Source organism: Antrostomus carolinensis, unplaced genomic scaffold, assembly GCF_000700745.2.
Source record: "Antrostomus carolinensis isolate BGI_N321 unplaced genomic scaffold, ASM70074v2 scaffold22994, whole genome shotgun sequence".
Lineage (NCBI taxonomy): Eukaryota > Metazoa > Chordata > Aves > Caprimulgiformes > Caprimulgidae > Antrostomus > Antrostomus carolinensis.
The window spans coordinates 1-27,922 of record NW_010311722.1 but is presented as its reverse complement, the minus strand read 5'-3'; the positions used below and the strand labels follow the sequence as shown (position 1 = coordinate 27,922).

General features: G+C 45.4%; 1 protein-coding gene across 1 annotated transcript in view; it reads right to left on the bottom strand.

Annotated features, from left to right (window-relative positions):
• Positions 1-23,563, bottom strand: part of DNAH1 (dynein axonemal heavy chain 1) — a 68,503-nt gene extending 44,940 nt beyond the window's left edge. Inside the window, exons 1-20 of the mRNA XM_010166821.2 lie at positions 23,357-23,563; positions 22,691-22,763; positions 20,064-20,238; positions 19,396-19,552; positions 18,737-18,869; positions 17,932-18,093; positions 17,151-17,403; positions 15,743-15,900; positions 14,694-14,905; positions 13,164-13,462; positions 12,009-12,159; positions 11,230-11,423; positions 9,690-9,915; positions 8,933-9,052; positions 8,094-8,176; positions 6,497-6,638; positions 5,244-5,399; positions 4,064-4,262; positions 1,992-2,245; positions 881-1,093 (exon numbers count right to left, since the gene is read on the bottom strand). Of these exons, the coding sequence (XP_010165123.2) occupies positions 881-1,093; positions 1,992-2,245; positions 4,064-4,262; positions 5,244-5,399; positions 6,497-6,638; positions 8,094-8,176; positions 8,933-9,052; positions 9,690-9,915; positions 11,230-11,423; positions 12,009-12,159; positions 13,164-13,462; positions 14,694-14,905; positions 15,743-15,900; positions 17,151-17,403; positions 17,932-18,093; positions 18,737-18,869; positions 19,396-19,552; positions 20,064-20,238; positions 22,691-22,763; positions 23,357-23,563 (3,567 nt within the window). The remainder of the gene's footprint in view (positions 1-880; positions 1,094-1,991; positions 2,246-4,063; positions 4,263-5,243; positions 5,400-6,496; positions 6,639-8,093; positions 8,177-8,932; positions 9,053-9,689; positions 9,916-11,229; positions 11,424-12,008; positions 12,160-13,163; positions 13,463-14,693; positions 14,906-15,742; positions 15,901-17,150; positions 17,404-17,931; positions 18,094-18,736; positions 18,870-19,395; positions 19,553-20,063; positions 20,239-22,690; positions 22,764-23,356) is intronic.
• Positions 23,564-27,922: the final 4,359 nt, after the last annotated feature.

Genomic DNA, 27,922 nt, shown 5'->3' with positions numbered 1-27,922 from the left:
CACACAGTGCTATCTACAGTTCCCTGAGTACAGGCAGCCACTCAACCTACCAAGAGCTGGGCTTCTCCAGTAACAGACAAAACATGCTGGCCATACTCCATCAGCTCAACCTGATAAGCCACTTCCCAGAGGAGATTCGTGGGCCTTTAGTGACAGGAATAAAGGCCCAATAAAATCAAAAGAACTGGTAGGAAAGGCAGGGTGAAAGCATGGGCAACATCACAGCCAAAACAACACAGTAAATAACTGAATTTCCCCATGTCACCTACTGCCATTTCTATATCCTCATGAGACAATGGCCCAAGCACAACCAGATGGCAAGCACCAATAAACAGAATAAGGTAATTATGAAGAACAGATCCAGCCAGATACTTGTACTGGAATTTTTCTCCTGCAGCAAAATGCTGTTCTGCTGGCTGAGTGCTGCTGGGTGCTGAGCATTCAGGCTCCAGTCTGATGAAGAAGTGCTGGCATGGTCTGCCAGATCCTGCTCTAAATAGAAGTCTTCCACGTGCTTTCCTACACTGAGATGTGAATGATTAGCATGGATTTCACAGGCCTGTAAGAATCTGTAAGGTCCACTTAGTATAATATGATTAGAGACACCAGTAGGACTATTCGCAGCAATGGGAGAGGCCTGGCCCCACCGAGAAGTGCTGCAATAGGCAGTAAAAGAGCTGGAATTTTATTACTGCTGTTTGCAGAATAGGACTCTGAGTCTATCCCTCTCTTACTAGAGTGAAAGGGCTTTGACAGGCCTTCTTCCTCCCTAGAGACTGATATTCTCTTGATAGTTGTCCTCCCAGTTCCTTAGTTCAAGCATGGCAGCACAGCCCAGCTGCCTGCCTTCATCACATGTGTGCGGGTAAGAAACCAATACCTGTGTCATCTTCAGTTTGTTTTCCCACATGTTCATCCTTTCCTCAAAAGGTTTCTTAAATGGTGAGAAGGTCATGCTCTGAATCATGACAATGTGATCATCCAGGAGCTGAGAAGCTTCATCAGTGTCTTTTAGAATAAAGGTGTTTGTGTCTTTGTAAAGCATCACGGTAAATAAAACAGAGTTCCATTCACTCTCCATCTTGTTGAGTGCCTGGAACAGAGGGAAAAGCAATTTAATTTTCAGCTACAACCTGTGCAATGGTTATCCTAGCACCCACAACTCCCTTAATGCCCCCCTCCAGCAAGTGACAGATTTTGCTCTTGGATTCCACTGGAAACTGCAACTGTGTATTTAATGCATGACACAGCAACAGCAGTTTCCTCTGCATTGCCCATGGACTCAACACCTCAACCTGTTCTGAAAGAAAAACCTTGAGGGGAAAAAAGGGCAATTTCACCTTCAGGCCCATTTATGCTACTAGATGCAGAGGTTTCCAGTAAAGTGCCTGTTAATGATTATGGTTAAGGATGGCTTTGTAAAAGGGGTAGCTATCCATTGGGAACTGCCTGAGATTTCAGAGAGCAAAAGCTGCCAGAAGGTAATGACTTTCAATCAAGACCATCTTAGGTCACATCTGCACTGGCAAACTGAAGGGGAAAGACCATCTAACCTATGAATCACTAGAGCCAGCAAGTCTTCCCTGCACCTTTACTGTGTTAAAGGATTTGCCATCTCCATTTCCAGTCACAGCTAATCTCTCTGACATAATATTTGAATAGCAGAATACAGACAATCAATTTATTTTAACTTAAACAGTCACTAACCCCACAGTGAAGTGTGAGACCCAACCAGTGGATCAGCATAGCCACCAGGCAGTGCTGTTATGCTACAACTGTAAATTCTACACCAGGCAAAGTAAATTCTAGTGCGTGAATTCAGTTGCATGGCCACTGCTCCCCTCTCTAAGGGCAGCAGCCTCTTTACTTGTGCTGCAGAATGTGTCTAATGCTCTGGGACAACAGGAATGTGACCCAAGGCAGCGACTGCCCCCTCAACAGAAACATATTTAAGAAGCAAACAAAGACACAGCAAGTCCCTCTCTCCTCACATTCTCAATGGCGTATTCCTTGCCAGCTATCTCAGATACTTTGGTAATGGTCTCGATGTGATCCAGCAGGTTCATGTCCAAGCACTGACCAAATGTCAGACTGGGTTCTAGCTTGATATCAACGTTAATATCTTCCAACAGCATCTCCCAGTGCCGGTTTCTCATACCAGGATTGCGCAGCCCTTGAATTAAGGGGATGTACAGCCTGAATTCTTCAATCTTGTCTCGAAACTCCATTGCCACACCCTGGCAGGCTTTCAGGGAGAGAAACAGAAGAACATCAGCAACAACAAACAGTATGTGAAGAAGTTGCCTAAAGTCTGATGTACTTGTAGACACTTGGTATGGGGTAGGTAAGCAGCAGCAGAGAGAAATGGAAAATGTAGGTTGAGGTAATAAGGACACAAAGGTGCTCTCTACATGTCTACTAACAAAGGATTCAAGTCCACTCCCAGAAGCAGACCTGCCTATTAGCCAAAAGTCTGCTACAGGCAAGTCCATCCTAAGCAGAAGTGTGCCTCAGCCTAGAGCTCACCAGAAGATGAGAAGCAAACATTTATTTCCTTAATATGGACCCAAGCATGATGAAGTTCCATCTGCCAAAATATATTTTAGAAGATCTGGTCACCATTCCAAGATCTTCACTTCCTTAACAAGATTGGGCTGTGAATTATCTCACATCTCAGCTCAGGCCATCCTAAATAGAAGATGGACACTATATATAGGAGCTAGAAGTAGGCTAGGATCACACCAAGCTATGGAAATGGAAAGCATGCAGGACAGGCCCTGCCAGCCTATGGCCACACTGGAGCCAAAGGTACTGCTGCCTCATAGGAAGGAAGGACAGAGTGCTCCTGAGGGTGTCCTGGAAGCCGACGTCTCTGCACTGTTCACATCCTGCCCTTTTTCAGCTTGTGCTATTACAAGTAAAGCAACAGACAGGCAAAGAACACAGGACTTGCTTCCTTTCCAAAATCTGGCTACAGCATGTGCCTCCTTTTATTGCACCCTGTGTGGTCACACTGCACACTCACAGCAAGGCTGTGACCACCTCACACTCCCTGCTGGGTGATATGCAAAGACAAGGCAGACTCAAGGACAAAGTGGATATTTTACCAGGTGTTATGGAATATTGCAATGAATATGAGCAGGTATTCTTAGTATTTCTGTTTACCATAATGATTCATAGTTACTCATGCATCCACTCATCACCTCCTCCATTGGGGCTGATTCATGGCATTGTTTAAGAGCGAGTTCAAGTTAAAAAGGATGAATCAAAAATCTCCCACTGCAAAATATATTTCAATCTAAGCCATCTGGCAGGAGATTTTAGAATTAGCTCTAAAGAATGACCAGCACATCTCTGAGAATCATGGAATGGGAAGTTAAGCTACAACTGAAGTTTCAATTCCAGCTTTACTAGAAGCCATGATTAAAAAACCTTCACGTGAATTGCAAGGGCTGGATACGATCATCTAAACTTCGTACACGTTCAGTCAGGAAGGAGAACAGTTATGACATTCCACAGGTCATTTCCAGATTTTGCAGTTTTATTTTATTCATAACAAAATCAAGACCTGTTCTGGCTTTCCATTAAATTCATTGGCCAGAGAAAATAAGACTGGTCAAGAAAACAGCTCCTGGAAGATACAGATTCAAGTTCCTTTGCTGCCTGAATTGTGTAATGGCTTAACACCACATGACTAGCCACTGGGCTCTCTGGCTAGTCTGGATTATTTTAATATTTACTCATTTATATAAAGTAACTGCAACAGAAGAGGGTGGCTTTTATCTCCATACTGTCTTGGGAATCAGGTATAAAAGGGATTTGCAGCCTGGTTGTTTCTGTGCCAAACTGGTACTTCAAGCAGGAAACTAGCATCTAGATGTGAATCATCATAGTTCCAGAAAAAAACTGGAAAATAACTTTGCTAGCATTTTCTCAGCTGGCTCTAATACACACAATACATCCATGTCACATCCTGACAATCCCTGTTCACAGCACTCTGTGACATGCCTCACATCAAAATGCTGATATGCACCAACTTCCTTTCCCCACACTCCATATCTACCTGGTGAGTCCTTGAACTGCTTCACGCATCTCTGCATTGTCTTAAAAGAGTTACTGACATTCTTTTCTAGCTGCTCAGCCTCAATTTCCATGAGAGAATCATTCATCCAGCTCTCATACCACTGCATCCAGTCTGATGCTGTAGTCCAGAGATCATAGTATGGCTGGAAGTCTTTAACCATCTTGTATAGCTTTTTGTACTGTGGCAAAAAAGAAAAAGTCAGCATAAGCAACAAGTGTGTTCTCCTCTGGATGACAGCTCGCATGTCAAAAGACCAAAAAAGGCACAATTCTTTTTTTAATCTCAAGCAAGCAATGAGAAAACATGTCCTTCAAGAAGAGGTATCAGACTCCCTTTTCCTGGGACCACAGAAAACTAGCACAACTAGCCATGCTGGGCTTTACACATTCAGGCCAAAATGCATCCAGTGGAGCTGTGCCTGCACTATGTGTCTGGTATGGAAAGCACCCTCTCCACTCGCCTCTACAAATGCTCTCCTGCAGAATGAGGAGATTTTGATGGGCAGTCCACACACAATCAGTGAAAGCACACACTGCACATCATATTGAAACTTGGCTCCTTACAGTGAAGGAGAAGTAACCCTAGACCGAGAGGAAAGGATCACGTAAACTCCACTTCTACTCCGTAGTCAGACCAGGCTGGACGTGGATGACGATGATTCATTTGCAGCTGAACAGCTCCTGGTAAAATGAGTGTTTGCAACTGTACAAACTGTTGCCTTGAGAGAACACGCTGCACCCCGAGCCCAGCCAGCTGCCTGCACACTACCATGTACCAACCCTCAGTCACATCTGTATAACTGCAGTAACAGCCTTCCAGAAATTGATGCATCTCAACTGCTGCTTCAAGACCTCCCCCATCCAACTCCTCCTCATTAACATCACAGATCTGAGTGTGGGCACTCAAAGTCTCTCACAGAAGTGGCAATATCAGGCCCATGAACAGCCTTCCACATTTGCCTGGGATCAGCTCTTTTGCAGCACAGTGGAGTGATGGAGCAGTGTGGTTAGTCTACAGGACCACGGAACAATTAATCAGATAAACCAAGAGAGTATGAAGGATTCCTTCCTGAGGAACTGTGTCTCATTATTTGCTCTACCTACCACTTAGAAAGCCCAACAAAGATTAAGGTGCTGTAGGTACGCGACCCGACACTTACATTAGTAACTTTCATCCCAAAGATTCTTTCCCTGTTGTTGTAGAGAACTGCCAAATTCTGAAGCTCCTTCAGCTCCTCCTTGACCTGCCTTGCTCTGTCAGCCAATTCATGAGCTTGGTTAACATCTTCCTGGATGGAAAATCCACCTACAGTCAGCTGGAAGAGAAAAGGTAGGCATGAGGCACCCCTCTGAAGCCGAGTGCTGCCTCTTGAGATCTCAGCTTCCTAGTGTGCTCTTTGCTACTTTCAAAGGCAAGATTTTTATGCTCACAATTTCACCTGCCTTAATCCAATTCCACTTCTGTTTAGACCACACTGAAAGTGGTGAGGAAAAGCAACAACCATTGGTCATGTGGTTGAAAGTGCAAATATGATGACCAGCTGCTTTTCATCTTTGTGACAATAGTTAATCCCTGAGGAGCAGGAGCAATGAGTCTGTGCCCAAGTTTATTGCTACTGAATTTACACTGTCATTAGTTACAGAATCAGTGAAATGAAAATGATAAGCTCTACTAGGTCACTCTGTTTCCAAGAACAGTTTAACAACACAGATCCAGAGCTTCTCTAGTAACTTTTATGTTTTGTTTTGGTGGTTTGGTTTTGTGTTTGTTTTGGGTTTTTTGTTTGTTGTCATTGGTTTTGGGTTTTTTTAAATCCAGTGTTGGGGTATTATCATTTTGGGAGTCTATTTCCAAGATAATCTACATCACTGATCACAGCCTTTCCAATATGGCATTTCTTTTTCTGTATTTAAGAGTTTCTGGTGAAAAATAAAATTCAAACTGTTTCATCAGAAACCAGAGGCATCTCAGCTCCAAAACTCTGCTATTATTTCAGGGTCTTTCACACAAGATGAGTTCCATGAGTGAATGCTGTATTTTTGTCCCCCTTCATAGCAGCACATCATGGGAGATGCTCTGCAGGGAACTGAGTACACAAGAAAGAGAAAGGAGGGGCCTGGGTTGCCCGAGCACCAAGAACTGGAATACTGTACCTCAATGAACACCTTCCCATGGAAAAAAAAATCAGTATTTCTGCAAAGAGTATTGTCTTTCACACAAAAATGAAACTCTTAATCAAAAGCCCAACTTCCAATAAAAAACCAGCAGGGGGGCTTGATAATTTTTGATCCAACAATACATTGACCTAAGAACTCATCTGACTAAAATCTCATCTGAAATTTTCCAACCTGGCTGACCATAAGAACTTCAAGGTGTCCCTCTCTGGACAGTTTATTGTCAGGGGCTTGATACCTGCATCTCTTCCAGTTTGTTTTGAAAGCCGTTCTGATCTATGACCTGGATTTTGCGAAATCTGTCTTCATCCTCCATGTGCTGGAGCCGAACAGACTCAGTTTGTGTAGTTATTTTCAGTGGCCAGTAACTTGCAGCCCACCTGCACTCACATGATATAACAAAACAAACCAAAAAAAAAGGAAAAGGAGGGGAGGGAGAGAGAGAGAGAGAGAGAGAAGCTTTTTGAGCATATGTTGGAAATGCTGAAAATAACAGAATGAGAAAGCCAACTCCCACTAAACAAGGAAGCTTTACAACAACAGAAACACATGTGGTTTCAACAAAACATTTTTTTCCAGCTTGCCTTGTTGATATGCAGTCCTTGTGACTAGGCTATTCAATAGGAGAGGGCTGGGGAGAAGTGGAGGGCCTTTTTAAAAGGAACAAATCCAGTATGTTGCTGAAAAGCTAGCAGACAGCAAAATAACAGTTGGCATCCAGAGGGAATGTCTGTCTTTGAATGTATTCACAAGGAACTGAAAAAGATGGGGTCAGAGTCTTGGCTTGTGGCTTTTCAGGGCTACTGAAAAAGCCAGTCTCCTGTTAAGCAGAGCAGTGAGGGGCCGGGGTAACCCAGCTACAGTGCAGCCCTGGATAGCAAGGCTCTTGCAGAGCGCCCTGGGGAGAGCAATGCAGATACAGCAAAGGCTGCACAAAGTGGCTGCTCATGCTCATGCCATGGCAAGTTTCTTGGGTCTTGCTCGGTCACAGCCCACCTATTAGGCCCTTTGGACTTGTTAGCCTGTGTGCAATGCCAGATGCAAGCTGTGCAGCATTACACTCGAGGTCACACCTCTCCCAGCACCTGGGGATGCAGCAATCTCCTGCTAGCTCTGCATGTGCCAGGTCTGGTCAGTGGGCTTACAGCGACATCTGTGCTAAGCTGTCCCAGAGCTCAGCTGCTTTCCTGCAGCTTCTGTGTGCGTTTTGCACTGTGCATGCCCATGTTTCCAGTTTCAGGAGCACTCTGCAGAGACTCACTCAGGTTGCAGACACACTGGACCAAGCCCATGTCATAGGAGAGGTGCTTCCAGGGCTGAGCTGGCTTTAGAGGCTGTGTAGTTGTGTTTGTGAGCTGACTCTGCTATCAGGGCATAGTCAGGCCCCAATCTGAATTACACAGCCAAGGATAAAACCAAGAGGAGACTGCATAGAAAAGAAATGCAGTAACAATACAGGGTTCATGTTCCTTTCTAGTCCTAACAAAACCCTGGGAGTGTTCCTACCTTAGAAGTGTTCATTCAGTTTCACAGACACAGACTAAACTGTACACTTTGGGACCATGCAAATGTCTCCAAAAAACCAAGAGAAAAGAGTTTTAGTATGTTAAACAGGTTAATAGCTACCAGTTTGCCTTGCCCCAGGCGAGAAGGCAGCATGAACCCACGCTTCTTCTCTACAAACTTCATTTCAAGAATTCAGTGCTCATATAGCCTGAGAGGCACTTAAAAGTTCTGCTGGAGCCCTTGATGGACACATAGCCCCTGAAGCACTGAGAATGGTAATTGCTGCAAAGTGTTCCACTTTGACAGTGGGAGAAATGCCTTGTGCTCACTTGTCATGGAAATCTTCATCGGTAAGATTGTAAAGGAATTTCTCCATGACCTCGTAATCTTCCATGACTTCACGAATCAGTTCCTGCACAGGGTGAGAGAAAGAGACAAAAAAATAGACACCTTTAGACCATACTGATTCCAACTCTCTGGTTTATACCTAATTTTCATGAGGTGCCTTAAGGGTGTTAAGTCACACAAGCTTAATGTGATGTAGGCTGCTTCTCTGCTGTGTGAACAGTGGGAATGGATTTACAACCCCTTGTTCTGTGAATGATCACGCTATCATCTCCCTCTGTTCTATACAAATAACAAGTGTGACCTGGTGGATAAGGTGCTGGACAGAAACTGAGTGTTTTGGGTTATCCTCCAGTTTCTCTCCTTGGCCTGGAGAAGTCAGCTTATAGCTTGATGCCTTTGTTCCCCATTTGTTCAGCTGAGAGAAGACCTATACTTCAAATAACTGAAATAACTCACCACTACATGTCCTATTAGAGGAAATACATTAACAGCAATATGAGCATTTGGTAGCAAAAATATTTTCTTGAAAACAACATTCATTTTTAGAAGACAGCTATTCAGTACACAAATGCAGAATGGATCATGAAGGTAGCAAAAAGCATACATAAGTCTTTTAGGCAAGAATTTTAACTGCTATTTTGTTTTGCATAGATATTTTACATCTTGATATGTGTAAATAACAATACAAATCGTAGGAATTACAAAAATACAAAGCCAAAAAAAAGATGGAGTTCTGCTTCTGAGGCACCACATGTTGCATTGATAACTTTCCTCCTCCCTTCCCTTGCTCTCCCCTGTCCATAAGCAGCGTGTGCCCTACCTCCTGCACAGCCAGCTGCTCAGGGACTCCCTTCATCCACTCCCGCAGCTCAGACAGATCCTCAATGTTGTTTGGCTTCTCATGCATTTTGCTGCTGACGGCTACATACGCATTACAGATCTGCAGGAGGACACAGCCGAAAGGAGACCATCAAAAAGTCATTAATTGCCAATGGGCAAACTGGAAAACCTGCAATGATCCACCCACTTCCCATTCTGAAAGTGGGCTAAAGTGATGAATACACAGTCCTGTTCGATCTTTTTATTTCCCTAGTCTTTCTCCATCCATCTCATTTGAGCTCAAACAGAATGATACTACCAAAAAAAGAGGAAGAGGAACCACAGGTATGTAGTTGAAATGATGACAATAACAGATTTAAACAACCCCCTGGCAGATACAACTGTCCATATTCCATTTATCCTCAGAGCAAGCAGAAGGGCCTTCCAGTTGTCTACTAGGCAGATCTTTTCAGTCCGCCAACACATTTTTACAAGATGGCAGGGTCTTCAAGAATTTCACTGCAAGAGAGAGCAGCTTTCAGGCACATAATTTATTAAGTATATTTAATACTTGATTTGGTTGAATCTCCATATCTCCCCTCTAGTCGTTTTTTTAAATAATCACTTCAATGCAATCTTTAAAATGTCCTCATTAACATGGCCTCAGTTGCTGTCTTTTGGCCATTTCACACAGAGACTTCAAAAGCAGAAGGGCAGGACAAGACACTGACAAATAATCTATTGAACAGGTAACTTACATTCTCCACCTTCGAATGGAGGTTTTTAGCCAGTATGTCCAACATGGAAGTGGCAAGTGCTTTGTATTTTTCAGACAGATTTTGCTTAACACTTTCTATGTTGACATGGAAGGGACCAATGTCAATAGAACTAGGTACAGTGTTGTCCAGGTTCTCCTTTTCAGACAAGTGCATGTTCACTATACTCATCACCTCCTGGGCAGATGGACATTGCTCTTCGTAGTCTCTGTAAATAAAAACACCAACAAAAAAAGGTAACTTTAGGATTATTTGAGTATCCAGAGCTGTTTGTAGGATGTCTAGACGTGTTTGTCCAAAGAATCAAGACATTAAATTAATAATGAGTATGTTTACTGTTATTAAAACATGCATCTATTCAAACATATATAACTTCCTGCAAGCACAGACTGAGAGGTACCAACGCCTTCTAGACCTTACAACCAAAGATATGCCTACACAGGAAGTGAGGAGTGTTTGTATCATACTCCATATGATACATGAGCACTAGCTTTAACTCAGCATGGGGAGCTACAGTAGCAAAGACAACCCATGTACAGTCCATTTGTTTGAGTGACCAGCCTGCACTGGAGGCTCTGCTTCACTGTCTTCACTGCTATGGTTACCAACACCAAGCAGAGGAAGCCACGCTGTCTATACCTTCCTGCATCCATGTAGTGGTGTAGACAAGCCCCCAGATTCAGAAGGTGTGTATACAAGAAGACAAGGAGCTGTTAAGTAGCTGAGGAACATTATTAGAGAGCAAGGGAAGGGACAGACTCAAAACTACAATGGGTTTTACAGCATAACAGGTGTGGAATGGAATAAAAGCAGAAAATACTTTAGCTGCAGAAAAGAAGTGGAAGAAGAGGTAGTAAGGCGAGAGGAGAGGAAGAGACAAAATAAACCAGGGTGTAACAGGGCAAGATCAGGAGGGACCTTGGGGGAGGGCAGGCACTTCAGTGTCTTCTGGGAAGAGGCAGAAATGTGTCAGATGGGATTTGTAAATTGACTAAGCTGGTATAACAAAAGAGAAAAAGGGCTTCGGTCCCACTGTTTGGAGAAAAATGTGAGGCCTAGAAAGAATGTCATTGAAGTAACAGAGACAGAGGTGCAAAGAGGAGTTTTGGCAGTGAAAACAATGAGGATGAAACAAAAGAAAACATTACTTTCTGCAGAATGTTATCAGCCTGAACAGACACTTTTTGAAGGGGGTCAGAGCCAAGTATGCTAACTGGATTTTCAAACAGGATGAGTCATTTTTAGAGCCATTAATATCTCCAATTACACTTACAAACATGACAGGAATGTGACCGCTGTCAGAGGCAGGAAGAAATTCTCACTGCCACCACCAAAGTCCTCTAAAGGCACAGACCATTGCCCATGGCTGAAGCTGCCTCTGATGGATGCCTGATCTCACATCTGAGGCACGTCATGCACATCTGTGGTGTCAGAACAGGTCCTGCATTTTCACACACATCCACACAACAGCTTCTGAAAAGGCTTGCCGTTTGGGTTAGAGGTGCCTCTAGGCAGCACTTACCTTAGGAAATACTGGATGTCATTGTTATTTAGCTCCAAGAACTTCTCATATCTCTTAGCATAGGCTTGGAGAGGGATCAGTGCCTTCTGAAAGGCAGACTGGATAGCCTCACGTAGTTTTTCCACTTCTGGTTCATGCAAGCCCACTGAGTCCAGCAACGGTGTGCCTGGGATAAGTATATTCTCCAACACATACTGGAAGAGGAAGGAGAGAGCTCTTTCAGGACTAGCAGAGCTAACTATGCCTCCTCAGGAGTGGGGTAAGAAAATTACTTGTGGCACCTTTGGGAAGTCATGCAGTCCATCCTTTTACACAGTATCAGGAATTGTTCTATCAGTTTTACATTGTCCCCCCAAGGAAGGAGGATCTAGAGAGACAGGTCTTTCACAGTAAGAGGCAGAAGGATGCATAATGGAGAAGAGATCTGCACCAGACTGACAGCGCTGGAAAAGGTGCTGTTTCCTTTATGAGTCTGCTTTTACCAGCTGCCATGCACTTAGGGTAACCAGGCTACTGAGGACATGTCTCCACAGAACTGCAGCACCAAAGCAGAGATAGCAACCACATGAAATAGCTACAGGTTTGGGGAGCTCAAAGAAATCCTGTCAGAACAGAACTGTGTTTAGTACAGTGCTGTGCTCAAATTAATTAAACTGGATTCCCAACTACCTACTTCGGCAACTCTCTCCCTCAGTACAAGCTCAGGGGTGCCTTTGCCAAGCTACACTGCACTGAGAAGACTTGCACAACTGTATCACTGTTGATGCAGAAGAGTTCACCTTCTCCAGCTGTGGGACAGCATGAGTCGCCAGGATTCCCTTGTCAAACAGAGAAAGGAGGGACTTCTCAAAGCTCTCCACAGGGGGGCTGAAGTGAACACCACTGCTGTCTAGCACAAGGTCTGTTACAAAGAGTGGATTCCTTTGAGGCCTGCAGTGGGAAGAGAGAAGGAAGAACAGGGATGCTTTTTGAGACAATGGCACACAACTATATTGCTCTGATGCTGATACTAAAATGCCTACTGGACAGGAAAGGAAGGCAGAGGAGAGGAGGACTGTCCTGTGTAGATGAAGGTATGAAACACTGTGTTCTCAATTTACCAGTATAGACATTGGAACTCTTGTCTATCAAAGGCGGAGGAAGTGTCAATCATGGCATACGAAGATCCCCAAAAGTCATAACCTTGTTGAGAATTGGAGCTGTTTTACAGAAAAATTGCAGATGCTCTTCAAACCCAGCATTCAGCACCTCCAATATACTCCTAAAATGTACCTTCTGGAAGTCATAGTCAGTATCTCCCAATCTTATATGTTACCAGCATGGCTCAGGACAGAGCAGAAGCACCGATTTCAAGGTAAAAGACCTCACGTAAGCTGCAGGATTTTTTTCTCTTCTTCCTGTTTTTAATTTCTAAACTTTCCTTTTTTTAATACCATGAAGGACAAAAATCCTTAAATCAATACTCAACAGAAGAAAATTCTAGGTACTGTGACAACCCAAATTTGTTATTCTTTAGAGATCCCAGGCCAGATCCTACTCCTGAGGTTTAATCCAAGAATGGAATTAAGCAGTGATGCCTTCTGGTGCTCTTCTTCCTGGCCTCCAGAAAAAAAAGCTAGTAGTAATTATTTGCTTCCCTGAGAATGCTGGAAGTGGCTAATCTTTAGAACAGTACATCAAAGTAGCAGAACTTGGTTCTGATGGGCTGCCTCGTATCACTAACAGCAACTTGAAATCTGTCCTAACAGAGCAGCCAGCTCTGTGCCATTCTTCCAGACTCAAGCAAATGTGTGAGGCAGAGGACTGAGGGGAACAGCCCAGCCTAAAGCCCCCGTACAGTACAAAGCTTGTTTGCAAAAAAAGTAGTTAGAAAGACAGTGGCACTACACTTTCCTGCTCTTTCCACATTTTTTTTCCCCCTCTCTCTTCCTTACCTGTAGGGACTATTGATGAGGTCATCTTCCCATTTTGTGTCCTCTGAGCAATTCAGGATACTATGAGAAGCATCCAGCAAAAGCTGGGTGAAGCTCATCAGTGAGTTCTGGACCAGATAGCGCAGAGAGTCCTGAAGGATGAATCTGATGCGCTTCACCAGCTTACAGAGTTTGGACATCTGGTAGACATCCTGGTGGCTCTGTTCCAGGTCGTACCAGCCTTTGCCTGCATCTCTCAGGTTGCTCTTTACTGCGTTTTTTAGAGTACTGATCCAAGTATCCTTGAGAAACACCTGAACCTAGGGCAAAGAAACAAAGCAAGCTCTGTAATCCTCCAAGGGCTGATGGGAACCAGTATGGCGAGGTTAGCTGCTAGCTGGGACTGCTGAGCCTTTCTCTGCTGTGAAAGGTAACTGTTCTCTCAGAGCTGTGGCAGCTAAACAGTAGCTCTCCAATTCATGCACGCACACGTGGCATCTGAACCTGGCCATACATCTCCTTCACTCACAAAAGACCTACAAAAAGAAAGCCTGATATTCAAAAGCAGGAGTGCTCTATTCTTTCTTTTTATACATAGTGTTTCCTTTTTGTTCTCTTTTCTATAGAGCAGTATCCCTGGAGCTGCCTGTGTCAGGGTCCCTCATAAAAAGTTGTGTAGACAGTATGATAAGCAAGTAAAGGACAGAATGTTGTCTTCTCTTGACAAGTGAGGAGAAAGAGGCGAAGGCGCCAAGGGCAGCAGCAGCCCTCTGCAGTGTTTTAATTTATTAAAATACCACCAAGTGTCACTTTTGCTCCACAGGCAGCTGTTGTTTGCGTGCAATAAAACAGCCTCAGTCACTGAGGGGATGACAGGACTGCCTAGCTGAAACAGCATGGGACTGGAAAGGACCAGCACATGCCCTCTGCCACTGATTTACTGTGTGACCCTGTGCAAGCTACTCTGTGTGGCCACATCCAGCATGCAATGTACTGCCCTCATTTAGAGGGCATCATGATCTTCTGGCAAGAGTTACCACAGAGTTGCAAATTGCTGTCCTAGTCTGTCTACTGGCATTGCAAGGAGAGTAATCTAATGAGGTACATAAAGAACAGAGTGTAGAAAAGCATTACCCCCATGAGTGCTTCAGGAGGAATCAAAGCTCTTGTGCATTGCAGCTGGAGGGATGGGGAAATAAAACCAAAAAAATGGGAAACTTCTGAGTGCAAACCAGGATTGTTATCTGCATGGAGACCAGGAGGAGGAAAGAGAGGCTGTAGCCCTACACGGCCACTTGTTCAACACATGACTAAGAGCACAGAGAGCATTGGCTGATGCTAAGTAGGAGGCTATGACTCTTTCAGCCCATTCTCCCCACATCCCAATAAATTTGATATGCACAAGCAAATTCCTCCCTGCCCCACCACAATGTCTCCCTTGAAAGCTCATCCATTTCCAGGGAATCGATCTGCAGCTGCTCATCTGTCCAATACACGCCGACAGCCCTGCTGACTGCTCCGTGTGCTCACCCTCCACACTTCCTCACTCACCTGAGTGAAGCTCTGGGTCTGGATCCGTTCAAACTCTTCCAAGGACACATGCTCGTCTAAGGTTGAGTTAAACAGAGACATGGTGGCTGCCTTGTTGCACTCATCTTGCACCTGTGCAAGGAGAAGGATGACTTCTGGCCTGGTCAGGAGTGAGGCAAAGTTTAAATCTGCTCGTCGTTCACCAAAAGGATAGTCTGGGATTGAGATGAGCCCTGGCACCAAAAAAAGAGAACCTGTTATTGCCTGCAACAGCCATCCCAGCTGCTGTTTCAGAGGAAGAGTACAGCTCCCTTTAGGACAGTGCTTGTGAGAAGGACTCTCCTCTGATGCAGACGCCTTATCATGTAGTAGTTTCAGCAGATGGCTGAATAAAGAGTCTTTGCTCTGTAGCGGAGACTTTCTGCAGCCTCCCATTAGGGGCTGAGGGACTGTCTTGGTGCCTGACCTTCCCGAGGCTTTGGCTCATGAAGTTTCCATGAGAAAGAACACTGGACTTGAAGAATCTTCCCACTGAGGCTTCAAGGCATAGCTGAGTCATCTCATCTGTGAGAGGCCATGTATGGAACACCTCCAGGCATTTCAAGCTTTGGAAGATCGAAGTGCGCCAAATAGGTCTCCCCATGTTTTAGTGTTGTCATTTTCCTCCAGTTCAGGACTCTCAAAGAGTCTGAGCCCTCTTTCACACCTGAGGTATGCCACAGCTGAGCAGAGCAAATGGAAGGCAGCCAGCCCCAGCACAGCGCAGAGCGGAAGGCAGTTAAGCTAATTACGCTGCCATGCATTTAGTGCCATTAAGGGTACGCTCGCAGAGCTACCGCAGCTTAGCTGATGGATGGTAATGTGTTACACTGAGGTAACATGAACATGCAAATACACCCTAAAAAAGAGCAGACATACTCAAAGATCTTCTATAATCTACTGCTGCTGCCCCTTATGAGCCCTAATCATTAACATGCACCTGAGATTTTCTCCAGCAAAGCATGAATGCTATCAAAGACAAGAGGTTCTATAAACATGCCAAGTTCAAACTGCTTCACTGTGTCCCGTACCTTTCTCTGGTACTTTCTCCTCCTCCTTGTCTGGCAGGGTGACATAAAAAAATGTCTGAGGTTTGGAAGTGACCACTTTGTCAAAGGTCATCCTGTTCATGGTGCATTCATAGTCTAATCTCACTTCTTTCTCCAGGCAGCACATACGGTCTAATAACCTGTTACAAGACATGGAAACAATGATAACCCACAGTGTTTTGAGCAGAAGTGTGTCTGTAGCTTTAGTGCAAAACCCACCCTTCACTCCCTCCCTCCTGGATTTGCTAACCCAGAAGCTCACCTACTACTGAAGGCGTTAGGAGAGCTGTGCAGACAATGAAACAGCCAGCAAAGCCATCAAGTAGACATCTAATGACAGAGGCAAGTGGGGACCTGGGACTAGGACTGCACCCTTCTCAAGTGTCTTGTCAGATCAAAGCAAAATCTCCACCAGGGGCGTGCAGAGGGAGAAGCATTACAGAGGAAAGGGGGGAAAAACAAGAACTGAGGCAGCTAGCTGGCCGTTCTGGAAAAGTTGGGCTATCTGAGCCGTCCTCCCAACTGCCTCCTCCTGAACACCTCTTGAAATCAGTCTCCTCAGTCAAAACTTCTGTGTAAGTGCTGAAACCCTGCTTTGTTTGCCCTAGGAAATCATCATCTTTCACCTCAAGCAGGTAGAGTACTTTTTGTTATATTTCTGCTCACAAACAGAGACTAATTACTCTCCTACTCTCTAGTTCCGGCTGGCAGACCATGCAGCCCTTCACACCTTCCTGTCTCTGAGCAGGGCAATCAGTCATGGCTGATTCCCAGCGACACCACCAATGGCTCATGATTCATCAGCCCAGGGACTCTTAAAACGCCTTCCTGATATGAACTGCATCTCAAAGAGACATTTGATTATATCCAAGTGTAGATCTCCTGTTCTGTTTGCTCCACGCTGTGCAGATCTTCTTTTGATTTTAGCAGCTGTTAATAAGTAGAAGAGTCACCAGCAGACAACAGTCAGCTCTCTGGAGACAGCTGCTGGTCTGCAGATCAATTCAGTAATGACTGATCTGTTCCCTGAAAGCACAGGGAGACAGCAAGGTCAACCATGCCATTTCTGTCCAACCTTCCTGCTGTTGAAGGCCACTTCACTGCAGGTGTAAGCATGGCTCAGTGGATCTGCATATGAAATACATCTACTTCATCTGGGAACACTGACAGATCACCCATCCTGTACATGTGTCCCTGGGCTCTTGTCCTACCTACTTCTGATGACACCCTGGGCAAGAGGAGGGTGTGCACACGCTGAAGGCAGATGAGATCCACGTTCTGTAAGTTGGATACTCAAAATCTGCCTCCATTGCCACTTGTTTTGTAGCCCTGTGAAGTCCTACAATGTTAATGGACTGAAGGCTGAGACCCCAGACATTGATGCTCTTACCTCTTCTCCATCTTCAGTCCAGGAGTATTCAGAGCAAACAGCTTAATTCTCTGCAGGCTCTCCTCACTGATGCTATTTAGTCCATCTGTGGGCATGCAGTTCACGTACAGGTGATACAGTAGCAGTGCCTCTGTCTTCTTACGCAAGTTGTTGGCAGAAACTACCCGCTGTGCAAACACCCGGGGATCTTCAGCCAGAAACAGCAGGCAAACTCGTGGCACCCAGTACTGACATGGCAACAACGGGGCTCTTCCTGGGAAATAAAAGGAAAACTTACAAGAGTCTACAGCGAACACAAAACTGAGAATGGTTTGCAATGCTGACAGCAGCTTTTTGATGGACAATATGATCAGGTTGGCTTCCTGGAGATCAAAATGAGGGACCAAAGCTGAGGACAGGAAGAGACGAGGAGCATGGAATTAGCAGCATCTCCAAACCTTTCCAAAGGGGGGTACTTAATCTGTTGACATACTCCCTCAAAATGGTTTTGTCCCAGAAAGACCATTATTTAACTTGTCTTGAAGGCAGGAAAGATGGGAGGCAGACAAAAAGGAAAGGTATCTCCAAAGGGAAGGCCTCAAACAGGTTGTCAAATTAAGGTGTGGAGTTCTCCCCCCTGGAGGTTTTTCAGGACAGGTTAAACAAACATGTGTCAAGAGTGATAATAGGGAGAGGAATTAAATTACTCCTTGATGTCCTTCTCATCTCTACCCCAAAGCAGGGTAATGGATTGGCTCTCAGAGTATATGCCAGCTCCCAAAAAGCCTTACTTGAAACATACCTTCTGGAGTTATTCCTCCATTGAGGATGGGTCTCCCTTCTTCATCCCGCACCAGCCCATTCTCATCTGTTTTATGGACCAAGTAAAGCTGTGTCTTCTTGTCATAATCCAGAACACCAACATCAATCCACTCATAGATTAACTTCTGGCTTTTGGGGTCCTCTGAGAGAATCAAGAATTGAAACAGGGTTAGTCCATTCTCATGGAGGCTACAGCAAATGGACACTCCTGATCAGAGTTAGGCTACAGTTACTAGCTCTCTGTCCATCTCACACCATTTCTGCTGTGATCAACTAAATAACAAACTCAAGTCTTACACCTTAGCATTTCCAACTGTGTGCACACACCAGAGCCCTCCATTTTCCTCCCATTTACCTCTGTGGGTTCCCTGTGAACTGTCCTCTCACTGCCTGCTTCACGTACTCCCACTCACTCTTGGTAGCCATAGTCTCACATTTTGGTCCTGTATGCCCCTACATCCTTTCTTTCTGCCCATACCTGGCAACCCCTCTGCCTCTCTATCCCTTCACCCTTTGATCCAGGGCCCCTCATCACCCACATGGGCTCTATGGGGCACATGGGCAGAGGCTACTTTCAAAAAAGTGGAAACACTCAGTCCAGGCAGGACTGACAGTCGTTGAGATCCCTGGTCTCTTGCTCTGTCTGCCTGAGCCTGGTCAGAATGAGTTATTGTTTTTCTGCTATTCAGAGCTGCATTTGTCAGAATCTACATGCTCCCTTCTGCTGAATGGGCCTGTAATTGTTAGTGCTGCCTCGCTTGAGCAGTAACTCGTTCAAGCTTTACCGTGTCCCAGTACATCATCTGAAGGTAAAAGCGCTTTTCCAGGCACTGGCCTTCTATCACGAGATCCTGGCTCCAGTCCTAGCGAGATCCACTCTTCTGGAGTTCGACAGTCATACTCGTTATTGTCAAATATCTAGAAAGCCAGGACACGAGTGAAATGAAGTCTTACTTCAGAGAAAAGAAAACATCTGATAGAAAATTTCATGGGAGGAAAATGAACATGCAGTTCCTAAATGGGTTACAAAACCAGAAAACAGTCCAGGTGCAAAAGCTGTGCTGATCTTTGATCAACAGTCTTCTCCCAAACAGCAATATCTGTACCTCTAACCCTTTCTGAGGGAGCACAGACACCACCTAGAGCAGTCTTGCACAGTAACACTGCTGACTACTACATTCAGAAGGAAATATGAGACAAAACCTTTTCTTTGGACACACAAACGACAGTGAGGAGCACCCTCAAGGACTATTAGTTCTGAGAGAAGTTGTGGGCACCCTGTAGAAGATGCTTAGCATCTTGTAGAGATCCACCAAACCTGCTCTAAAGCATTTCCTTGTTTTATTGCTTGTTGTATCAATGATGGCTAAGTGTCCTGCAATTCTCAGAAACATCCTGTGGTATAAGTAATGAGACAGATCACAGGTGGCAACCATGCTCTTACCTTTAATGGGAGGTAGATGGGAAAGATAGGATCTTTCTTCTCCTCAATAGTTGGCATGTTGTCAGGGTCATGGTGCCTCGGCATCAGCTGATTGGAGTCTATCCCCTTGCTGGCTAAGAGCTGAGCAATATCGAAAGTGAGATACAGCTTTCTTCTCCTGTTTTGGATCAGAAGGAGAAAAAAACCACTTATTGCATCTAGAAGGGCTCCCATGCCTGTAACTCCACTTTTTGATTGTGTGCCCCTATCAGTAAAAAAGTTTTTGAGCACACACCGCGTGCATGAATGTTTCCTCAGCTATAGAACAGAACAGTTCAGTTGGAAGGGACCTACAATTATCATCTAGTCCAATTTATAAATTATACACAGCTACTACTGTACTAATATATTATATACATTATAGAGCACACACAAAAATAAAAATTAAGAAAGGATGAGAAAAAGATTAAATAAACACTATTAAAAAAATATATTTTCTTCCCACATTCCAGTGAATTGTCTTGTGCTCTCCCTGTGATGCACACATCCCACTTTGGAGACCACTGCCTTTCAGGATACTATTTTCCTAAAGATTTTTGACATGTCATGTCTTGAAAGCAAAAATCAAACCCCCTAATCTGCTGCATCCATTCCATAACGATGTCTCTAGCCACTTTGTGGTTACTTACCTCTCTATCTCAATCTCCCGAGGGCACTGCCCTGGAAGCCTTTGGAAGGCAATATGCACTTTGGGCTTAAATGACTGTACTGGGAAATCTGACTTGAAGAGGTTCTCAGTGGTTGGTCCAATCACTTGCTTATCCAGGACACTTCCAAAGTCCTCGGGCATCTTGAAGGTTGTGACTAAGAGACAAACACAGGTCTGAAACCACCAGACATCATTCTGCTTTACATTCACACACACAGGAGGGCTGTGCTGTCTCCTGGTTGTCTGCAGAAGTCACTTCACTAGATTTGTGAGAGAAATCAAGCAGACATCAAATGGGAAACAGAAAGACAGACCTTTTTTCCTGCTTCAATATGTCATTATGCATCTCCAGTATCAAAATGACAGCACAGGAGAAGCTTCCACCGAGAACTAGTGTCATGAAACTTATTAGAAGATGGGGCACTGACCTGGCTCTAAGGAACTCTGTTCTGTTTCCAGCTCTGCTACAGACTCTCTACATGATCATGGGCAAGTTACTGTCTCTAGTGCACGACCTCCCTCACGCTCAGAAATGGGTGGGATTCCCTTGCCTCCCTGGGGTGCCCTGAGACCAAGAGTCAGTTGTAGCTGGGAGGAACTTGGCCAAGATGGTGATGGAGGGCTTCTGAGTATTGCAGGAGAAAACAAGCTGCTCAGGTCACCTTTATGTGCCAAAGTCCCTAATCACACCTTACTTGGGACAAACCTCTCCTCGGTTTTTGCTCAAGCAAACCTTCCACTCACATTAGCAGTGGTGTGAGAAAAAACTGAGTTAACAGTTAACAATCTCACAATTTGGCCAAGTGTTTTCAATGGAAATTTAGACTAAGCAAAAAGTATCCATTTCCAAGAACTGGCTGAAATTAAACCATGTAATTTACCCCACAAATAAACTAAACTGTTTATATTGCTAAACAAGCTGCAAATAATAGAACAGCAGCAAACTGGGAATTTGAAGCTTAACCTAAATTAAGTAATTGCATGCAAGCTTTAAAAAGCACTATTCCCTAGACAGAGCTAAGCATTGAGCTAAAAATATATTTTAGTGGAGTGAGAGCTTTTCATTTGATGAACTTTCACACTTTACCAAGGAGAAGCCTAAGGTTCTGGCTTGTAAGGGGGTATTTTGGACATCAAGCTTTGGACCCAATCCTTCAGCCTACTCCGTGTGCTTCTGCTGGTGTCAGGGATGCGACCTCTTGATATCAAAGCAACTGTGCAGAGCAGTCAATAATGCTGAAGCCAGACACGTTTCGGATGATCAGGTACAGAAAGGGTCCTCTAAGAAGTCATTCCCCTACCCTTCTTAAATGGCCCCCGACACAACCCCAGTAGCTATACATTGTCTGCTTGGGGACTTAAGTAAATAGCCACTGAACCTGCTCCTCTCTCTCTACTCCCCTCTCTTAGGGAGGACTCCTAGCCTGGAATAAATATGATCCTAAACATTTCCATTGTCCATGCCAACATGCATGCTTACAATAATTTAGAGGAATCCCTAAAATGCAGAGGGTTTACTACATCTCCTTTAGCCTCATGCATATCTCTTGCTTGGGGTCTTTACAGAATGGCCCTGATTTATATTTGTTGTCAGGGAGCACAGCTGTTCCAATTTTGTCACTTCATTGTTGCAAAATCCATGGCACCATCCATTATGGCACTTTGTGCACTATCAACTATTTATGTCAATACTTAGCGTTTCATTTGCATTTACATTTCCAGCTTGATAGCTTCTTCCCCCTTGAAGAGGCAGCAGATCATAAATAGAGATCTGTCTCCACTTGTTAGGGATGAGTCTAGCTTGTCAAGATTCACTCGAGGATGCAGTCATTTGTCCTCACTCATGAAAATAAATGTCACTTCTAAGCACAGGAAGGTGGTATATATAGTTACCATCGTTCTCTAAGACTAAAATCCTCTCACATGCAGACTTTCTCCCCACCCGCTGCCAGCCTATGATCCATATCCCCAGGAGTGCTCTAGGGGCCAGGAGAGTGCTTGGCAAACCTTTCAACCATGCCCTGTTCCTATCTTTGAGCAACAACATGATACAACAAGCTCTTGTGAGCAGGTGGGACCAGCAGCTCTGTATCCATGAAGACCCCTTGCATCTAGGGAGAGCAAGCTGCTCTGGGGCACAGCTGAATGCAGAATGAATAAATAGGAGGACCATGATTTTGGCTATTGGTACCCAGATCCTGAATACAGCTCTCACAGGGAGGTCCCATTTCCACAGGAAAGGGGCACTGCTGGCTCCACATGCAATGATAACACACACAAACCCAGTGCCCTCCTGGCATATGGCCCATGGGACCAAACTCCTGCAGGCAGCAATGCAGTGTACCCTGAACCCTGGGGGGATACAGCCAGGAGAAAGGGAAGCATGGTTTTACCACCCAGTCAGATCGCTTCGGTCTACCTCTAAATGAAATTCATTTCTCACAGGACATTCAAGCAGCTCAGCACCATTTCTGGCACTGACAGGAGAACAAAAGCAAGGCACTAACCTAGAGTCACCAGCCTAGTTCCCAGCATGCTCATTAGAAGCAACCATAAGAGTTATGGCCCCGTTTCCTGCCACGTCACGTTTCTTCTCAGTGTATTTACCTTTAGGGGTGTGCTCCTCGAGGTCGGCCTGTCTTTGCAGAGAGTGGTACATCTGGGGGCCAGCACAAACATCCTGAAATGCAGCACGTGAGGGAAGTGTCAGAGATAACAAAGCACAGCTGTAGCACAGTGAGAGGGTGGGTTATAGAGGTCCAGAGGGAAAGTGAGATGTAAGACCAACTTTACCAGAGCTTTAAGGACAACTGAGACTGTGAGTAATAGTTAGGAATGGCTCAAAGAGGCACAAATACCTGGAAACTTCAGCCCAATGCACAAAGAGACAGGGGATTTGTCAGAAGAATGCAGCCTGGTGTCAGCTCAAAACGTGGACTAGGGGCTGATGAGGTAAGCAGTCATTAAGGTTTTACTTCCAAATATCACCTGCAGTCACAACCATACGCCTGCCCTGCCATGCTGGCATCCTAAACCCAGGCAACATCACAATGACAGTGACAGCACTGGCCATTGAGGAAGGCACCACAACTACAATCAGGAAGAGCCTTGTGGCTTCACTTTGTAAGGGTCAATGTCTTGCACAAAGGCCTCTGCCCAAAATGAAGGGCTAGGACCTGGGGTGAAAGCTGTATTTCTCCATACCAGGTGCACTACAGGTCTTTCCATTTTAGAAGAACAGTGGTAGAAAAAAGAACTGGTTTTTGCACTTACCGCCAAGATGTTGGAGGCTCCTGGAGCAAGGACATCATTAGTCTCTCGTCTAAAGGTTGAGACTTTTTTTGGCCCCTGGTTGCAGCTATTGGGAAGCATCAAACTCATTCCTGGACTCCAGTCAGAGCGTGAAGCCTCACTGCTGGTATTGGGAGGTCTGGGGCTCCTACCCAGAGGATTCACCAAATCCTTCTTTGCTCCATCCATCTTCTTAGAAGAACAATGCTGTGAGGCAACCCTGGGCTTGCTAGAGTGGAAAGACATTGAGTCTGTTAAACACACTCTCTTTGGTGCTCCTCCACACCCTCCCACAGCACTGGGTATCACTGGCTTGCTGAGAAGATGAGTGGGTAACAAGGTAGGTTTGACCCCCTGCTTTGGCACTCGGCACTGCCTTCGAGACTTGGGGCCCACAGGGCTCACGTGGATGACTCGATGGCTCACGAACCCTGGGGAAAGACTGAGCTTTATTATTCCAAAGGGGTTTTGGAGGGGGAAAACCAGCAGTATACAGATGAAAAGCTGCCTCCCTGAAGCAGCAGGGGCTTCCCAGATCTGTGGCAGCATTCAAAAGGCTGTCAGGAGAATTTGAGTAAACTGGGACTACAACAGAAGTGCTACTTTTGCTGTACTCAAATCCCTTAAAAACCATGTCACACTTGACTCCAGTGGGAGTAGGCTGCAGCCTAGATACCAACACAGCTATTCCCAGGTGTAAAGTCTGACTCTTCCATTTAAATAATTGAGGAGAGATGTTTAAGCATTACCTAACGAATATCAAAATATAGCCAGAAGCTTCCCTCTCTCTCCTCCTGCAGGGGATATTTTTGCTGGTGATCTCAGCTCACAAATAATTGCTTCTCTTCCACCTTGGGAGACACAAGTCCAGGCAAATATCACAGCTGTATGGCTTTATATGATAAAAACCTTTGTGCGCTGAGAGATACTAATTAAGAGCAGCTCTCGGACTTCTGGCACGATGATAATGCAACCCTTGATTTTAGGCTTGTCTAAACACAGAGATGACTGCTGTAACCAATTAGCACAGCTAAAGTGACACAAGCCCCTCCAGCCTGCGCACACACGGGCCGATGGAACGATGTACACGTACCCACAGAGCTTATTCCTATAAATTATGAGTCAAAGCTCCCCGCAGTGTCTCTCAAGGCTACTCTGAGTCCAGTATGGCTTATTCATCAATTCCTGCTCCAGGCTGGACCCAGACTCCTCATCCAGCGCTACCTGACTAACAGTTTGTCTCCTGCACTCTTGCTAGGAGCCACGCATCTGCCTTGCTTACATCTGGAGGTCAAGCCTGTGCAACAGGCTGTCACCTGGGAGTGTTCCAGCTTGCCATAGCTAAATGTTAGAAAGACCTTGCCCGGTCTGGTAGCCCACAGCTGGTGTAGTACCCGGCCGGAGTCTCATCCTGACATGGAGACAACAATGCAGTGTCCCTTCCTGCCATGCCCTCTCTGCTCTGCTCTTGAATGGAGTGAAACTCTGCCCATCCTGTATTCTTGATCACACAGGGCAATTTTTTTCTATATTTCACCTTGCTGTCTGTCTGCAAGAATGAATCAGGTACACACAGCAGAGAAAGCATTACATGCATGCCGGAGATAAGAGGGAATAACTGTGCTGGTTTATTACTGCAGGTTCAAGCCAGTGCACAATTTTGAGAGGTTGAATCAAAAAAGAAATCAGATAATAAATCAAGGTTACCATGATGCGAATCCTTTAAGTGAAATGGAGTAAATGAACAGACTGGAGAGACTGGGAGACAAGATCAATAATACCCCCCTCCTCTCCTTCTCAAACCTTTCTCCTCTCCACTTTTCTTTGGCGCAGCAACTGGAACCTCATACCCTGAAGAATGAATTTTCCATGGAGGATTTTGTTTTTATTAGCTATTTTATGCTCTGGCCATATCTATTTTAGCAGCCCAGCAGGATTGATTGGTATCAGCCAAGATCCAAGGATTCCTGATGAATCACTGCTGGACTCTTTCATGCTGGCTGCACCAGCACAGAGAACAGCAGCAAGGCAGAACGACCCTGCGGTGGCTCTCCTGATATGTCACCTGAGCATCCTCTTCCTGGCAGCAGGGATGGAGGTGGAGATGTGATTTGCTGTACTTTCACCTTTTAGGATCAGAATCCTAAACCCATCCAATTCAAAAAAGCCAACTCCAGGATGTGAGGGTCATCTGAACCTTTAGCAGGGTGAGCAACTGAGCCCACTCCCTGCTTAGCAGGACTGGCAATCTCTGCCTAGAACCAAAATAACATGGCTGCTGTCGACAATGGCAGAGTTCCCATGATGGGGGACGTGCGGACCTAATTCTTCACTGCTTTGCTCCCTCTGTACTCACTCACAGCTCCATGAGTCCTTCCTGAGCACTTATCTCAAAATAAAACAAACCCCTACTCAGTGTCCAGCTCAAAAACATCCATCTGTCACGCTCTCCCAGCTGCACAGAGGGAAGGTCTGGTGTTTGTAACTGCAAACAAACCTGACACACACCACCCAAAATAAAGAACAAAACCAGGCCTCCAAAGTTTCCCCAGAGAGATGAGTAAAACAGCTAGTCTGAGTGTGCTAAAGCTGATAAAGAGATGGGAGAACTGCTCACCACAAAGGGAATCCCACTCTCCTGCCACCCCAGCTGCTGGGAGGTGGCCAGGGTTTCCAGCAAGGAGGTTTCCCAGAGCATGGTGGGGAGCTCGCTCACTCCAGTGCCAGTGGGTGGTTTGGTGCTTCCACCCAGCTCTCAGGGATGGTCTCCACATCGGTTTAAAAGATGAAAAGAGAGACCCTCTCTCTTTTATTCAGCCTAACTGCTGAGCCAAGGGGTTTATTGCAGAGCAGTTCACTCTTCTCCAGCCTCCAACTTTGCCAATGGCACTTTCCACCTCCCCACTCCCCCCAGATGATGAGCAGCACACAGGCTCCAGGGCTGTCCTCTCTACCCTCCACTCAAGGGTGACCCCAGACCCTCCTCCCTGAGCAGCAGAGCTTAGTGTGGATTGCTGAGGCTGTCACTGCTTGGGCTGGAAGGGGAAGGGAACACCTTCCATCTTGCAGGGAGTATGCAACGGCAGCTCGAGCTTTCAGTGAGCTCTGCTAAAGCAACTGCCACTGGTGTGAAGCAGCCCACACTCGAGGACTTCTTGGTTGTCCAAAGGATCCTGAAGAAAAGCAGTGAAACTGCCCAGAACCCTGTTAGTGTCACACTCCGGCAGTGGGCAGGAGGCTGGCTGCATGCCACCTTCACAGCCTTCACTCCCTTCCTCCCCTGAGCACTTTCCTCAGGGCTGGAGCTCCTCTTCAACAAGGAGAGGTTCAAAGGTGGGAGAAAAAAAGGAGTTCAGCTCATCACAAGTAGATGAGATGTCTTCCTGAAAGCAGATCCTCAGCCCACCTCAATGACCCTTCACTCCCTGCTGCCCCTATGCTTCTAGGAGCGTTTCCCTGCTCCTCACTGGCAAACATCTGCCTGGGACCAAGCCACCTCAGCTTTAGCTACAGTAAGCTTTGAAAATCTTTTATGACTGCTGAGACACCCATCTTTCCAGCAGTTGTCATGCGCTCTCACACCTGAAAAGCATGTTTCCTAGATATACCAGGTACATTGTACTACACTAAATTGAACAATTCAAAATAAGAGCATATTCTGATAGCAATGCTGACACAACATTAGCTACAGCGTCTGTGTGTCATCGTGGCAAAACTATAATTACAATTTCTCAGTAAATCCAGACTTTACATACCCAAGAAGTCAAGCTCCCACGCGTCTTGCTCAATATCTGGTATGAGCTTTTTGATCTGTTGCCTCTACTTCGATTCTTTGATCCAAAGCTTTGACAAAATGGACTAAGAAAGCCTCTTTTCTTTCAAATAAGGTTCAAACCAGCTAAAAATTGCAACAGAAAAAGAGATAAGTACTTTAAAAAATAATGTAACTGCCAAGGAAAACCACAGATTGAAATCTAGTAGTCATTTATCTGAAAGCTATTTATCTGTGGATAGCCAGAACCCCAACTACTACATTAGGACACCAACATGTGTAAATTCCTTCTTCCTGTAATTTAAGCCATATAATACCAGCTCAGACAAGGCGAAACGCTCTCAACAAACTGCTTTAAACACCATCCTCTACTTCAAATCTCTTACTTGAAAAAGGGAGTTGAAAACAATTTCGAGTTTTACAGCAGCCCATTCCCTGCGACCATTTGCGTGGTTTTAAAATCGATTTTCCTTCGGGTTTTTAAATGGATCCCTTTCTCCATGGGAAAAAGGCCACATACAACCACCACCAGAACCTGAGGGTGCGGCGGGGGAACAGCCAGAGCGATGGCAAAGCACGTTCCTCGTCACACAGAGCGCCCCAAGGACAAGGCTCCACCGCGGGCGTGCGGTTATAGCCACGGCGGGTGCGACAGACACCACACAAACCGCTCACCCCGCGACGCCAAACGCTTGTCCTGTGTTGGCAGCGGGGTGCGGGAGAAAGAACCCAGGGGCAGTAATTAACTGTGCTAATTGGGGAGCTGGGCCAGAGCC